The following is a 14,222-nucleotide window of genomic DNA, read 5'->3' on the forward strand; positions in this document are numbered from 1 at the left end:
AGTAATGAAAGACGAAAACACATTTGAAACAAACCACACAGATGCCCATGGGGATATACGGCCGAGCAGGAACCGCCACCAGTGCTGAGCATTTACATAAAACAAAATGGCAGGTGATGCGTGTCATTAAAGCAAGGTAAAGCCAAAAGGTCTTTTTTATATTAAAAAATGCAATCTTAATTAACACAGGGTCTTAAAAGTGACATATGCAAATTAAAGAGGCGGAGTCAGTACCAGAGCATCCATTGGAGGACGTTCTGCTAATGATTATGAAGGAGACCTCAAGGACAGGTCTAGTAGATGCTGATTATCGAGAACATAAAAAACATAAAAGAGGTGAGATGAACGAGGGTTTAACCAGACTTGATGAGTAAAGCTACTCTAGATAATGAGTCTACACCCCCTACATTTATTTGACACTTCTGCTATTAGCTTAAATACAACTCATTAAATAAACCGAGTTTGAGGCCAAAATGTTCCCAAAAGCCACAAGAATGCTGCAGAAATAAAAAAAAATGCAAGGATGAACAATAGACACATTTCTTTGTTTTGCATCTCGTATATTTCACAATTCAAGGCTTTAGTTGTGTGTTTAAACACTGTAGCGATCAATTCAATCGATTCAATTAGACACGGAAATTTCAATTCAAGCAGCAAATATTTTCCCTTCTTAAAATTTCAATTTGACACTGGTTTGAACACTCACAGACTGTGTAAATGTATCAAAGCAATGCGTATTTACAATGCAGTTAACGTTTATTAAAGTGGCCCAAATAAACGTCGCCTCTCTGTGCCTTTCCTAACTAGATGATGGAAACCTCGACTGATGCTCTCCTCCACAATCAGTCTAACAAACAAACAAACAAACAAACAGCAGACTAAACATTTTACACAGTGACTCCAAGGTCCTTAGGTATGTTATCCCCAAAGCTTTTAACTCATCTCACACTTCTATTCTACACAAACAAGCTCAGGTGTCTTATTAACATCCAAGGAAACTACATGTGCAAAGTTTGTTTTCCACCCAAAGCATTGGTTTTTAGTTTTGACAGAAAATCAACGCAATAATTACATCATGCTGACTATTAATGCTAAATCTAGTATATAAGAGCAATATAGGAACCAGTTATTTTATTAGGTAAAATATATTTTCACAAAATTTGAATGAGTCTGGACGGCTTATTCGGAGTGACAGCAAATACAAACCACATGGCCAGAAGAAAGAAATCATCTTCAGTGGTAGAGTTTAGTGCTTTGCAAACAGCGGGAGTTTTGCACTCGGAGGGCTCTCTCACATCCGTAAAGTGGGCATCCGGAGACAAACTAAGCTCATTGAAATGGCAAATTAATTTAAGTACGGCAATATGCAAAAGCCGTGCTGTAAATATCAAGAGGGAGGAGGGATAACAAATAGATCATAGTGGGTAACAGATGCCTCGCTTTCTCATTTTGTGGGATGCATGAGAGAAGGAATGTGGAAAACAGAGTTGTGCGGCACGGGCAGGGAAGACGCGCGGCACAGGGCACCATCTGTTTCCCTCAAGGTGAGAAAGAGGGGAGCCATTTTGAGGGCATCTCCATTTTGAGTCGGATTGGGAGGGGGAAAGCATCATGGGATATCACCTCTTCACTCAGAAAAGACAAGAGTCTGATGCTACACATTACGTTAACTTAATACTGTAGGAAATGCCATTAAGCTGTTTAGTCTTAAGGTTTAAGGAGTCAAAATAGATGCAATTGCCATACAACAATTTAGCTAATAAACCAAGACATGGGCATGTTTTTATACTAGAAGAGTACTCGCATGTCAAAATCCTACAGCTTTATTCAAAACACTGAGTTTAATTATTTAATTTAACCTAATTAACAATGAAACCGAATGAGAGTGAAAAAGAACTATATGAACAAATTCTCCCAGCTGCACCGTCGAGACAAATTTGCAAGTCAATTAAACAGTTGAAAAAAGTCAAAATAATTATTTATCATTTAAATCTTTATTCTTTTAAAATACCAGGAGTTATTTGTGTTACTCTGATAATACAAAAATTTTATCACTATGAATACACAGCACAGGACAAAACAAATATATTTTCCCAAAGATGAGCGTTTATGAAGAGTTTTGCACAGAACAAAAAAAAGCCTGAGCCGTTCTTAAAAGTGGCTCCTTATCAGACATGGAAGGAATCTTCAAAAAGTTCAGGCACACAGAAATCTTGGCACGGTTTAAAGTTCTCTCTCCCGCAGGCCTATTCCTCTGAGCTAGAAGACAACTGACAAACGAAAGCTGTCTGGATGGTGTACATTTCCACATATCCAAAAACAAGGGGGTCTGAAAGTAAAAACAAGGCACTTAATTTTGCCTGATAAAAAAACTGTGCCAGGTGTACACACACGTGAACTGAAGTATGATGGACAGGTCAAACCCAGATCACATTCTACCGTCAATAAGATCATTTGTAGCCACTGGTCAGTTCTTTTCTTGTTCATGGACAAAAACTATTCACAATGTTTGGAATACAAATCCTAACCCTGTGATTCCACTCATTACCGTTTCAATAAGGCACCAGGGGTTCAATGACTGTTTCCCCGTATCATCTGAACACTTTAAAACAGCAAAACCAACGGCACAACAGGTTGCGCAGGATTGATGTTGGCGAGCTGGCTTTGTAAAGAAAGACACCAGATAACCTGTAGACTCAACAATCAACTCCACCTGTGCCGAAAAGAGACAGCTGGAACAAATGGATCATTATTTAATATGGAAATGAGACCCTGGATACAGAAGATGACTTCGCCTGTTATGGGGCCCGCTCAAAATTAAGCATAAATATTAATAGAACAGTTGACAAATCGCATAAAAATATGTATTTCTGAGAAACCCCCTGTAAAATAATCATGAATCATAATCTTGCATGTAAAGAGCTTACACTTTTTTGTACAATGACTCCTAATGCACACAGCATCAGTCAAACACATGCAATATACAGAGAAGCTCTTTAACGGGCAAATCAGAGTTATTTTTAAGAAAGAGCTCTTTGCTTTGGGTCTCTGGTGCCAGAATAAAACGTTTGGAGGGTTTATGGACATGAAGTTTGTGGGAGGTAAAGTCATTATGTGCTTCTCTTGATTGACCTCTTCATCTCAGTCCACGGCTGATTGAAGGGGCTGGAACGGAGTGTAAGGTGGACGCGGGGAGGAGGGAGAAATGGGTGAGGGTTGTTCAGTCGGGGGAGCTAGATTTCGTGGGAGGCGGGGTGGTGATCGCCGAGGCCGTTGGCCTGAGTGTTGTTCTCGTTGAGTCGACGGACACGGTACATCTCGTAGTGGATGCTGCTGGTGATGTCTTTAATGTTCTGCATGTGGGTTCTGCGGAACAACAGCCAAGCATGGATTCATGTATCGCTAACACTTTCAATGTACATTAAAAGGAACAGTTCACCAAAAAGGGAAAATACTGCATACATACATTTACTTTGCCTCATTTTGCGTTTCACAGATGACAAAAAAGTCATATAGGTGTGGAACAACAAAAGTGCAAAGAAAATAAAAAATAATGTCTGGATACATTATTCCATTAAAGGGATAGTACAACCAACAATAAAAATTCTGTCTTCATTTAGTCACCTTCGAGTTGTAACAAATCTGTATAAATTTGATGAACACAGAGGAAGACATTTTGGAAGAATGCTTGTAACCAAACAGTTCTTGGACCGCATTGACTGCCATAGTAGGAAAAATTACTTTATAATTTTTGGGTTCTTTTGAACACAAAAGAAGATATTTGGAAGAACGTAGGACGGCAAACAGTTCTGGGGCACTTTTGACCATTGTCATATTTCCTACTATGTTAGTCAATGGGGTTAAGGAACTGTTTGGCTACAAGCATTCCTCCAAATATCTTTCTCTGTGTTCAACCAAACAAAGAATTTATACAGGTTTGGAACAACCAGAGAGTGAGTAATTCATGACGGAATTTTCATTTTTGGGTCAACTATCCCTTTAATAAGCTTGTTATACCATGCATGTACTGTAGGTGTTTGAAGTCACTCACCTTATGAGGAGGTCCCGCAGGTAAGCAAACTCGCAATGGGCAATATTCTCAACTACAGACACAAAAACAAAACAAAACACATTAAAAGTTTAAATATCAATAAATAAAAGGCTGTAATAATCAAATGAATTGTGCAGTTTTTCCTCTTTAGCCATGTGGAGTAATGTTTTTTAGCAATAACCACTTGGCCACTAGGCGGAGCTGTTGCAAGAAAACATGCAGGGTGGATAGAAATTAGGAAAAGCGTTTCTGAATGACAGACAAATTCTGTGTGACAAAAAATGTGTTTATGTTTCATATTTATGCATTTGACATGTGTTTTTAACTTTAGATTAAGTGACCAACACATTTAAGCAATTCATGTGTTCCTTGGACATCTAACTGGATATCTAACTCCTTACTGTTGCTAATGCCATTTTTTACTAGCTGAGCCACAGGAAGATATTTTATACTTCTGAATTATAGCTTCAAAAATGAAACAAAGAAAGCCACCACGGCGAAACCACACAGAAACATCCGCGCAGAAAATGAAAGGTTTTCAAAGAAAGAGTGCATCTTCTCAAAAACATTACAGGATAATTACAGGGGGGTTCATTTAACTCTGTCAACTCAAAACACTTCTCATCAAAGCGGCGGTTTTACTGCTTCTGTCCATCAACTATCCTGGCAGTTAGCACACAACAAATCTGTCTATTGCTGTCAACAAAACAAGTCAACATGTGCACTTAAAGGTAAGGTTAGTCATTACAGTGAAGGACAATCCTTCTCTCTGCCAGTTCTTGGACGAACAGATTATCTGGCCCTAAAATCCCAACCCGGGTTAAGCCAACCATTCGACCTGGCTTCCTTCCAGTTGTCTTTCTGAATTAAGCATTTGATATTACACGTCACCTGTAAGCACCTGTAAACATTTTGACTCGTCCATCAGGCTACACTTATATTTTTAATAGAACTCTCTTTCTGTATCTGTGGGAATGCAACTAAAAGTAATAAAGTATAACCTTAAGTTCTCTAAAAGAACAACTGACAACTAACCAGCTCAAATAACTTATTTAAAAAAAAAGGCCAGCCAATGATCTTGCCTGCGAGGCTTCATTTACCGCAGGTCTTTAACAAAAGGAACTATGACATCACCATTACCATGGTGCATGTAGCTCCGGACGCTCCCTGACGAATGCATCTTATCGGTCCGACAGCAGGCCGCTGACTCACATAAGTCAAAACAACGCAGTCGTAATGGTCTTCTGAGTGAGTCCTCAATTCCAGCAGATAAGAGCTGCTTTAAGATGCCTGACTCATAGCCGTGTGTCTACGGTTAATGAGTTCCCTTGATGTGCTTAAAGAACGCTGGTGTCTGCATAGCCCATGCTTCACTAATCACTTTCTCTCCCTCTCATTTCGACACACTCTAGAGATGTTTTCGCCAGTCACCATACTGTACCTTCAATGGTTCCCCATTTTGTTTTCCTTCCCAGGAGCCTCCGTCCATTGACCTGATACTCTTGGTCACTTCCTACTACCGCAAAGGGAATCATCTCCTGATTGGAGAAATAGGACAATGAGATTGTAATGTCGGTCTCATCCTATTCTCAACCATAAAATGGATATACGGTCTTAATAGTGCAAACTCACTCTTATTTTCTCGTTGATCATCCTGTCTTCGGCGTCCTCATCGAACTCTTTCTGTGGATAGACATCTATACCATTGGCCCGAAGCTCTTCCCTGATCTACATAACATAAAAACATAGTTAATGGCTGGAATACACTACAAGACTTTTAAAATCTGAACAGATTTTTTTTTTAACTAGACATCATACACTTGCAGACTTTTTGAACTAACTGATCAAATCTGCAGACTTTCTGCAACAAGTCCAGACTGAAAATCTGAGCAAAAGTCTTGCAGTGTATTTTAGCCTCAAGTCGAACAAAGTCATTTTATACTCAGAAATTTCAGCCTAAAACGTTGTTAAATATGTAACGGAGACATTGAGCAAATTAATTAATGCAAATGAATGTTGATAATTAATATAAATAAATATAATCGTTTGTTTTTATTCATTCTTAACGCCATTCCAGCATTTCAGGCTATATTCATGGCGAGAACCAGTCAATCCATATACAAGTCTGTTCTATACACAAGCCGATCCATACAAACGGCTGAAATTAATATAATTAAAAAACTGTAATATACATCTATATGAAATAATCTAAAAGACCCTACAAGTAATAGTAGCTTTAGATATTATATTTTTCCTTATTGGCAAGAAGAGATGCATTAATGTGGTATCAGAAGCACAGAGAGCTTTCCAAAACAGAGATAGCTCTATGCTAGTGGTCCAGGTGGTATGTTTTCCTTCAGTAAAGAGGCACGCCAGCACAAGCCCAAAGAGGCGGTTGAGGTTGGCAAATGCTCTTAACTGCAGCTAACAGTTTAAAAACAGATGTTGCACACCTAAACCTCATCATACCATGTGTCATCTCAGTCTTACACCAGATTTACTAAAACTGCATAAATAACTACATAAACTAGCTTTGAGACTCGCAGAACAATCAAAACAATCCAAAATCAAGAAAATCAAGACATTTACTGTAAAACCAAAGTCATCATTTATTGTTATGAATATGATCATAAATAAACCATAAATAAACCGCCAGAAACAAAATCTGCATTAGTGCTCATGGAGTGCTGCAGCATTTCTGTAGAAGCTTTGGAGACACCATCTGTAATCTTGGAAATCTCTCAGGGAAGAAAAAAGTTTGCCAACTACAACTAGAACATGACAGCATGTATCAGTTCTTCCAAGCTTCATTGCATTGAGCTGTAGCATTCACAGTATTTCACTGGGGTTCACCACACAAACTTCCACATTAATACAAATATTTACTGTAAAACAACAATTTTTTGCAGTTAACCGTGTTTGTGCAACATGCCAGATACTATGAATTTGTAACAAATAAAGACAAACTGCCCAACATGACAATCACTGGAAAAAATCACTTTACAAACAATTCTGTCTGAATACATAAATGAATAGCAGACATTTGTTTTAAATGAACTTTTTCTTTGTAAAGCAGACGTGTTTAGAGACTTTAGCTCACCTTCTTCTTGAAGAAATCCCTCTCCTCTAGTGTCAGAGTATCAGCTTTGGCGATGACAGGAACGATGTTCACCACCTTGCTGAGGCGTCTCATGAACTCCACATCCAAAGGCCTGAGACTATAGAAACAATTCCCATAATTTCATTACATGTCCAAGATACTTTAAAGGTCCAGTCTATGAAATTTAGCGGCATCTAGCGGTGAGATTGAGAATTGCAACCAACGGCTCACTCCACCGCTCACCCCTCCCTTTCGAAGCACTATGGCGGCTGACACAGGACTAAGAAGTCGCTTTATTTGTCGAAGGAGATAACATATTTATGAAAAGCGCTCATTAGAGCAGTTTGTCCGTTTAGGGCTACTGTAGAAACAACATGGTGAATTCCATGCAAGGGGACCCGCGGTGTACGTAGATAGAAATAGCTCATTCTAAGGTAATAAAATATAACGCTTCATTATGTAAGGTCTTTAATACACCTCTGAAGACATAGTTTTGTATATTATATTGCATTTCTGTCAATAGATCCTCCAAAAAAATTACACACAGCACCTTTAAATGTGTGGTGAAAATTTTGATAGATAAATTTGAATAAATAATCAAGTTTCCAATGGACAAAGTTTTTTTATAGTTAGAATAAACAATAAAAATAAATTGCTCTAGGGTTAAATATTTCTAATAAAATATTTCTAAATAGGGCTAAATATTAATTTCTGACACTGGAGGACAGTAAAACAGTTTACACATCTATAAAAGGAAGACACATGAACCACCAGAGGGCGAAACTGCCAAAAATACACAAACTCTAAGATAATAAACACATCTTAAAAAGGCTGGGGATGAAACTGCTCTCAGATTATTCCGGCATATCTTTGGGAGGTGTAAAGAGACCTTGACAGACATGTGAAAGAAAAGCACACAAGGGAGAAGACACACAGATGTAGTTTGTTAGATCAGATCAGATCTCCTGCTAGTGTGACTGTGCCACTGACCCAGCCTGCAGTCTCTATGGCCGACTGTTAGACTCTAATTAACCGAGCCGCTCAAAGCCAGACTGCAGCTGCTGAGCAGCACACATACACACCAGTGACATCTGCAGCGCTGGACGCACATGAGACACTTATTCAATCAAAGCGGCCACAGAAGGGCCTGCACCACACGCTCCAGGGGTATCAGCACACGGAGTCCATACACATCCGGGGAGTGTGTGTTTAGGGATCTCACATCTTGGACAAAGGCAAGGATGGATAGATGAAGGTAAGGATGGATAAAGGGATAGATGGAAGAATTGCCATCATTTTCAGACACTTTGCGTCTCTTATGGGAATACTGCAAGTTCATTCTACAGGTCATGCTGTAACATTAATATCCCCAAAATCCATCTGGAGACACATGTTCTCCAGCAACAGCTATAAAAACACACAAAATACATGATCCTTTATCACTGTCAAACACCAGAACAGACCACCCACTACATTTGGCACAAATATATATTTTTGGATGCAACAGCAGCAGTTACTGGTAAATGTTGACTAGTTACTGCTCACAAAGCATATTATTAATGTTTAAAATCCCAAAGAACCTTAAACTGAAATTGGAAACAAATGTTATACAGTCACAGTTTAAATGTCTGAGGTCCAGCAGTTTTGTTGAAAATGAAATGTGTGAGGCCTTTACTCAACAAGCTAGTTTTTACAAGCTGTAATTAAAACATAATTCCTTAAACTGATTCCCAGCCAGTTCATGTTTGTGACACAGGGATAAAAGTGTCTGCCAAATGCATAAAATGTTAAAAGTTCATGGACGCATTTCCCAGCAGAAGCAGCACTGCCCTCTTGAGGCCAGTAAAGGGAATTATATTCCTTACCATTCTCTTCCATCTAGCATTTTAAATTAAGTATAAATAATATATAATATAAAATGTACAAAGTATATTTATCTATAACTTTACACTCTGTTTACCTGCCATCTATCACTACTTATAAGTCTTTATAATTTCTTTTTTTTTCGCAGATTGATCTCAACTCTGATGTCTTTCCACTACGCATATTCCGTAAATATGTTTTCTGTTAAGATACATTTTTTTTGTATTTATATTCTTACTGTAAATATTTTTCTACAATTGTTAAAGGAATAGTTCACCCAAAAATGAAAATTCTGTCATCAATTACTCCAAACATGTATAAATGTCTTAGTTCTGATGTACACAAAAGAAGATATTTGGAAGAATGTCAGTAACCAAACAGATCTCATCTCCCATTTATTGTCATAGTAGGGAAAATAAATACTATGGGAGTCAATGGGGGACGAGATCTATTTGCTCACATTCTTCCAAATATCATTTTATACATCATATATATTATTATTATTATTATATACATATTTTTGGGTGAACTATCCCTTTAAGTATACTGTATTTTGCGCTTTATTACTTCCTCTCTACGGCTCTATTACTTGCACAGTCTAAGTACAGTTGACCAGACCTACGTTTCACTGCTAGTTGTATCATGTGTATGTGACAAACAAATTGAATTGGAAATGAATGGAAATGAATTGAACTGAACAAGGTCATTAGGGTGTTCACATGCCTTGATACTGTATGTGAACACGCACAATCAAACTGAAAGCGCATGCTTACACAGATGTTTAGTTAAATAACAGGAAGAGAATGTTTGCATCAAATCACTTGTAAAGGTACACAGACGTGACGTGAACACACACAGCGTGTGAACTGACCAGTGTCCTGTGGGCGGTATGAAGTATATGCAGCAGTGCACTCTTGAATCTGGAATCCTCTTCTTCCTGTTAATGTTGATCTCCTCCTGCAGGTACTGCTCATACTGGTCATTGATGAACTTCATGATGGGCTGCCAACTGAGAGAGAGAGACACAGAGTACAGAAACAACACAAACACAAACACAACACAAAACAGAAAGACAAAGAACACACAATTCTACTTTACCAGTTCTCATTGTTAATCTGATCTCCAAACCCTGGTGTGTCTATGACTGCCAGCTTCATTCGAACCCCTTTCTCCTCGATGTCTGTATGAGAGAGATAATTCAAGTAACTACCACATCCAATCCCATATGTATTACATTCTGGCAGCAGATGAAAGGCTGTTTGAATTCACTATTATGAATGAATGAAACACTAACACATGATCATGTTGAATCTGTGTATTTTTACCATGACTGATGGACTTGATCTCTATAGTTTTGGGAATCTTCTCCTCAGCTGTGCCCAGGACAGACTTCCGGCTCACTTTGGACTTGAAGAGCGTGTTCATTAGTGTGGACTTTCCTAATCCACTCTGACCTGTACACACATATTAATCCAAATCAGCATTAGAAGACATGAAATGTATTTTCATTTTGAGCCTAAATAGTTCTTTAACACATCCTTTCGTCTGTGATTTGATACGCATTCTTGTTGAGCATTTAGCGTGAATAGATCTAATTCATCCGCAGAGCACGAGTGATTCTTTCTCTCAGGCTGTCCTGTGGTTTGACTGAAGTTAGCACCCCTCCGGCTCTACGTTAAAGGAGTGTTGAGTTGTGGTCTTCTTTAACCTCAGCAAGCTCACATCTGTCAGCCACGGGCACATCACGCTCTAGTAATGACGGGCATGCTCTTCTTCCGTCATGTCTTTCTGATACACAGTAAATGCGGGAAGGATGACACAAAAACATTCATATAGCAGAGCCATAGGATAACATGAATAGCACTTATAGTATATATACACTACCACAATACCAGCTGCGGTTAAGTTTAAAATAAGTGGAACCAAATAAGAGAGATAAGAAGTTGAATTATTGAATTATTCGCTGAACTTTCATTTTTGTGTGACTGCTCCTTTAAGAGCCCCTTGGATGAGCAGCAAAACATCCCTAGCAAATGGATAAGCATGACCAGATGCTCTTATCATTCACACAAATATAAAGAAATGTGAAGTCCGAGAACAAATGGGTTTGCAGCTGGTTGGCTGGGAACAGGAACTGGAGGTCTGTGGAGAGGATTGGCGCTCTCAGCTCTAACTGGGTTAAATCAACAGCACGTTTGGACACACTGACCCAGAGCGCCATGCCTAGCACAAAGATGCCAGGTTGCCTGTGCTGTCTCTAACTGAACTTAATTACTGTCTCCCATAAACAGCACATAAATCATTTTACATTTAGTACAAGAACTGCGTCAATAAACCCTCTGGGAAGCAAGTTGAAACGCTTTCCGAAAAGTCTGACGGTTCCAAATGAGTCCGTATTACCTAAAACCAAATGTGATCAAGATGTATCACCTCCATTAACGTGCTCGCGATCATCTGAGGCCTTAAACACTTCTGTGCCACATTATTAAATGCAGACGGCTCTTTCCGTTTTCCTTTCCATTTCCATTCTTTACCCAGTGTAGAAGTTCTCCTGCCTCGTATAAATCGAATGTTTTAATATTTTAAATGAGTGATCAAAGCAAAAAAGAAAATAAAAATCTAAGGACTTGAATTGGACGAGCTGTGTTTAAAGCAGCTGGGACTCCAAAGAGCCAATATACAGTACCACCCATGGGATCACACAGCTGACACTTTGTTTAATAAACTACAATACTGGCCAGAAGTGGTTTATATATCTACTGTAGTGTATATAATTACTTATATTTATTTGAGACTATTTATCTTCTAAAAATGGTCTCTATAATAGTGCATTAAAACCCTGTATCAGTTTAATAGCAATTTCCCAGTTCACTCTTCATTTCAGGCTTTATCTGAATGTCTGTCACTTTACTGATGGTGTGAATGAATGTAATTAAGTTCATTAACATACTGCGTCTAAAGGGCTAAAAATACTAAATATAATACACTGCAATGGCACAGGTCGCATTAACCGCACAATAAAATGCTCACAAGTACACACACACAAAACACTAAAATGAAAAGACAAACACACAAATATACATGTAACGTAACGCACTTGGCAAGCCTCGTAGCATTTAACAGAGCGCTCCTTGAGATAGCCTGCGTGTAATTGCACTGCCTAGGTGTGTGAGGTTGGAAGTGTTATGGAAAATTGAAGCTCTGATTACCATAAGCTGGTTTTATTAAAGGTTGAAGTAAATAAACATCTCGCTGTAATCTACGACACTTTTACTTTCCCGAAAATGGTCTCTCCAATCCTTTAAATGCTTAAATTACAAAGCTTGTTACAGCAGAGCTATTACTTAAATTACCAATATGGAGAAAAAACACATGATATTAGATATTAGATCAAAATATTTTTTTACGAAACAAATGCCTGAAAAGCAGTAGCTTCTGAGCACACACTCAAATAAATATTTTAACCCTCAGGGACTCTTCGATCATTTTTGACCGAAAAATGTTAAAAATCGTAGCTTTATCGGAATGAGATGACACTTGAATTACTTGTCATATTAGCTCTGTGAACAAAAACAATTATGGACATGATTCGTATATGTAAAAGGGTAACAAAAAAATAGTCACACTTGGCTCCTTCGCGGTCAAAAATGACAGACATGGGAAATGAATGGGAAATATGAAAAAATCTTTTGGTGGTACAAACAACAAATCAGCAACTGTGCAGAAAAAAGTGCACAGCAATCAAGGGGTGACACTCTAAAATATCAAGAGTGCAAAATAGTCACCCACACACACACACAAGCACACAGAGACACACACACTCTAAAAAAATGAAATGGTAAGGCTGCAACAGAGCAAATTTTGAGAATATGTTAAATAAAATCAATAAATGAAATAAAAATACAAAAGTCTCTCTCTCTCTCTCTCTCTCTCTCTCTGACAGCCTGGTTAAAATCTTTCAAAATGCAAAATAAGAAATATTATTTTGAACAAAAATGTATTACATAAATGTTCCTGAAAGTAACTTCTGAAAGCCAAGTGTTAACGCGAAGGAGCCAAGTGTGGCCCCCAAATTAAGAGGCCCAGTAAACTAATGAAATGACAATTAATTGCAAAATATTTGTATATGGTGTTTGATTTATCACTATCCATTACTTATTTCGTTATTATCAACTACTAAGTAACAGGGCCTTTCCATGTGTTCCCTTTATAACAACATTTTTATGTTTGACTGTAATCATAATGCAAAACTCGGTACTTATCAAACCAAAACTATCTAAAAGTTGACAAAACATGGACAAAAAGATGAAATTTTTTTTTTGAGATTGTCTAAAATGTACATTTAAATCCACAAATCCTAAGTCATATCTGAACAAATAGGGAATTCACAAACTACTCTATAGAGGGCTATACTGGTAAAAATGGGTATTAATTATAGCATAAATATTATTAAGTACCATCAAATTCTCTAAGAATGCGTAAATAAAAAACATTATTAAACAAAAAAGTATTACATTTATTTTCCTGAAAAAAAAGAAGCTACATTTTTAAGGCTTTAGTCACTTTTGACCGTGAAGAAGCCAAGTGTGACCCCTAAACAAAAAGTCCCAGAGGGTTAAGAGAAAAATGAACTGCTAACTCTGGCCGTAATTTGAAGGCACAAGCAGGAGCGTTGTCCTGGGCTGTGTGATGGAGTCGACTCATTAAACACGTCTTTACACTTCTGAATATATGAAAGCTTGTGCCCACTCTTTCAATTCTCTAACACACCCCATGGATGGATTCTACATGAGCAACACCTCCAGTATTAGGCAGTACATTATTATTCAACCTCAAGACAACAAAAACATTTTTAACAAGGTAAGGCTACCCAATCTCCCATTGATACTCATAATACTTCAAAAAAGGGATACTTCAGCCAAGAAACAAAATTTCCCAGTTTTACTCACCCTCAAGGGATCCTAACTGAATATGACTTTCTTCTTGAAGAATAATACCACGTATCCTTTTTATTCCAAGCGGTACAATGGGAGTGAATGGGGGGCAATTTTTTGAAGCTCCAAAAAGTGCATCCATCAATCAAAGAACTCTGGGCTCTGTGGTCTTAACAAAGGTCTTCTGAAGCGAATCGATACGTTTGTTTAAGAGAAATATCCATATTGACAGCGTTATTAACGATAATGTCTAACTTCCGTTATCTCTCGGCTG

The 14,222-nt window shown here is 38.0% G+C and overlaps 1 protein-coding gene across 5 annotated transcripts in view; it reads right to left on the reverse strand.

Moving 5' to 3' along the window:
* Positions 1 to 1,883: 1,883 nt before the first annotated feature.
* septin9a (septin 9a) overlaps positions 1,884 to 14,222 on the reverse strand; it is a 75,266-nt gene continuing 62,927 nt past the window's right edge. Inside the window, exons 4-11 of one of the 5 annotated variants that reach the window (XM_057345858.1) lie at positions 10,340 to 10,468; positions 10,113 to 10,194; positions 9,886 to 10,023; positions 7,152 to 7,269; positions 5,684 to 5,779; positions 5,493 to 5,589; positions 4,052 to 4,103; positions 1,884 to 3,366 (exon numbers count right to left, since the gene is read on the reverse strand). In XM_057345858.1, coding sequence (XP_057201841.1) covers positions 3,234 to 3,366; positions 4,052 to 4,103; positions 5,493 to 5,589; positions 5,684 to 5,779; positions 7,152 to 7,269; positions 9,886 to 10,023; positions 10,113 to 10,194; positions 10,340 to 10,468 — 845 coding nt within the window. In that variant the 3' untranslated portion in view covers positions 1,884 to 3,233. The remainder of the gene's footprint in view (positions 3,367 to 4,051; positions 4,104 to 5,492; positions 5,590 to 5,683; positions 5,780 to 7,151; positions 7,270 to 9,885; positions 10,024 to 10,112; positions 10,195 to 10,339; positions 10,469 to 14,222) is intronic. The other 4 variants (XM_057345856.1, XM_057345857.1, XM_057345859.1 and 1 more) reach the window with 4 other exon arrangements.

The sequence above is a fragment of the Triplophysa rosa genome, linkage group LG11 (genome assembly GCF_024868665.1).
Source record: "Triplophysa rosa linkage group LG11, Trosa_1v2, whole genome shotgun sequence".
In the NCBI taxonomy this organism is placed as follows: Eukaryota; Metazoa; Chordata; class Actinopteri; order Cypriniformes; family Nemacheilidae; genus Triplophysa; species Triplophysa rosa.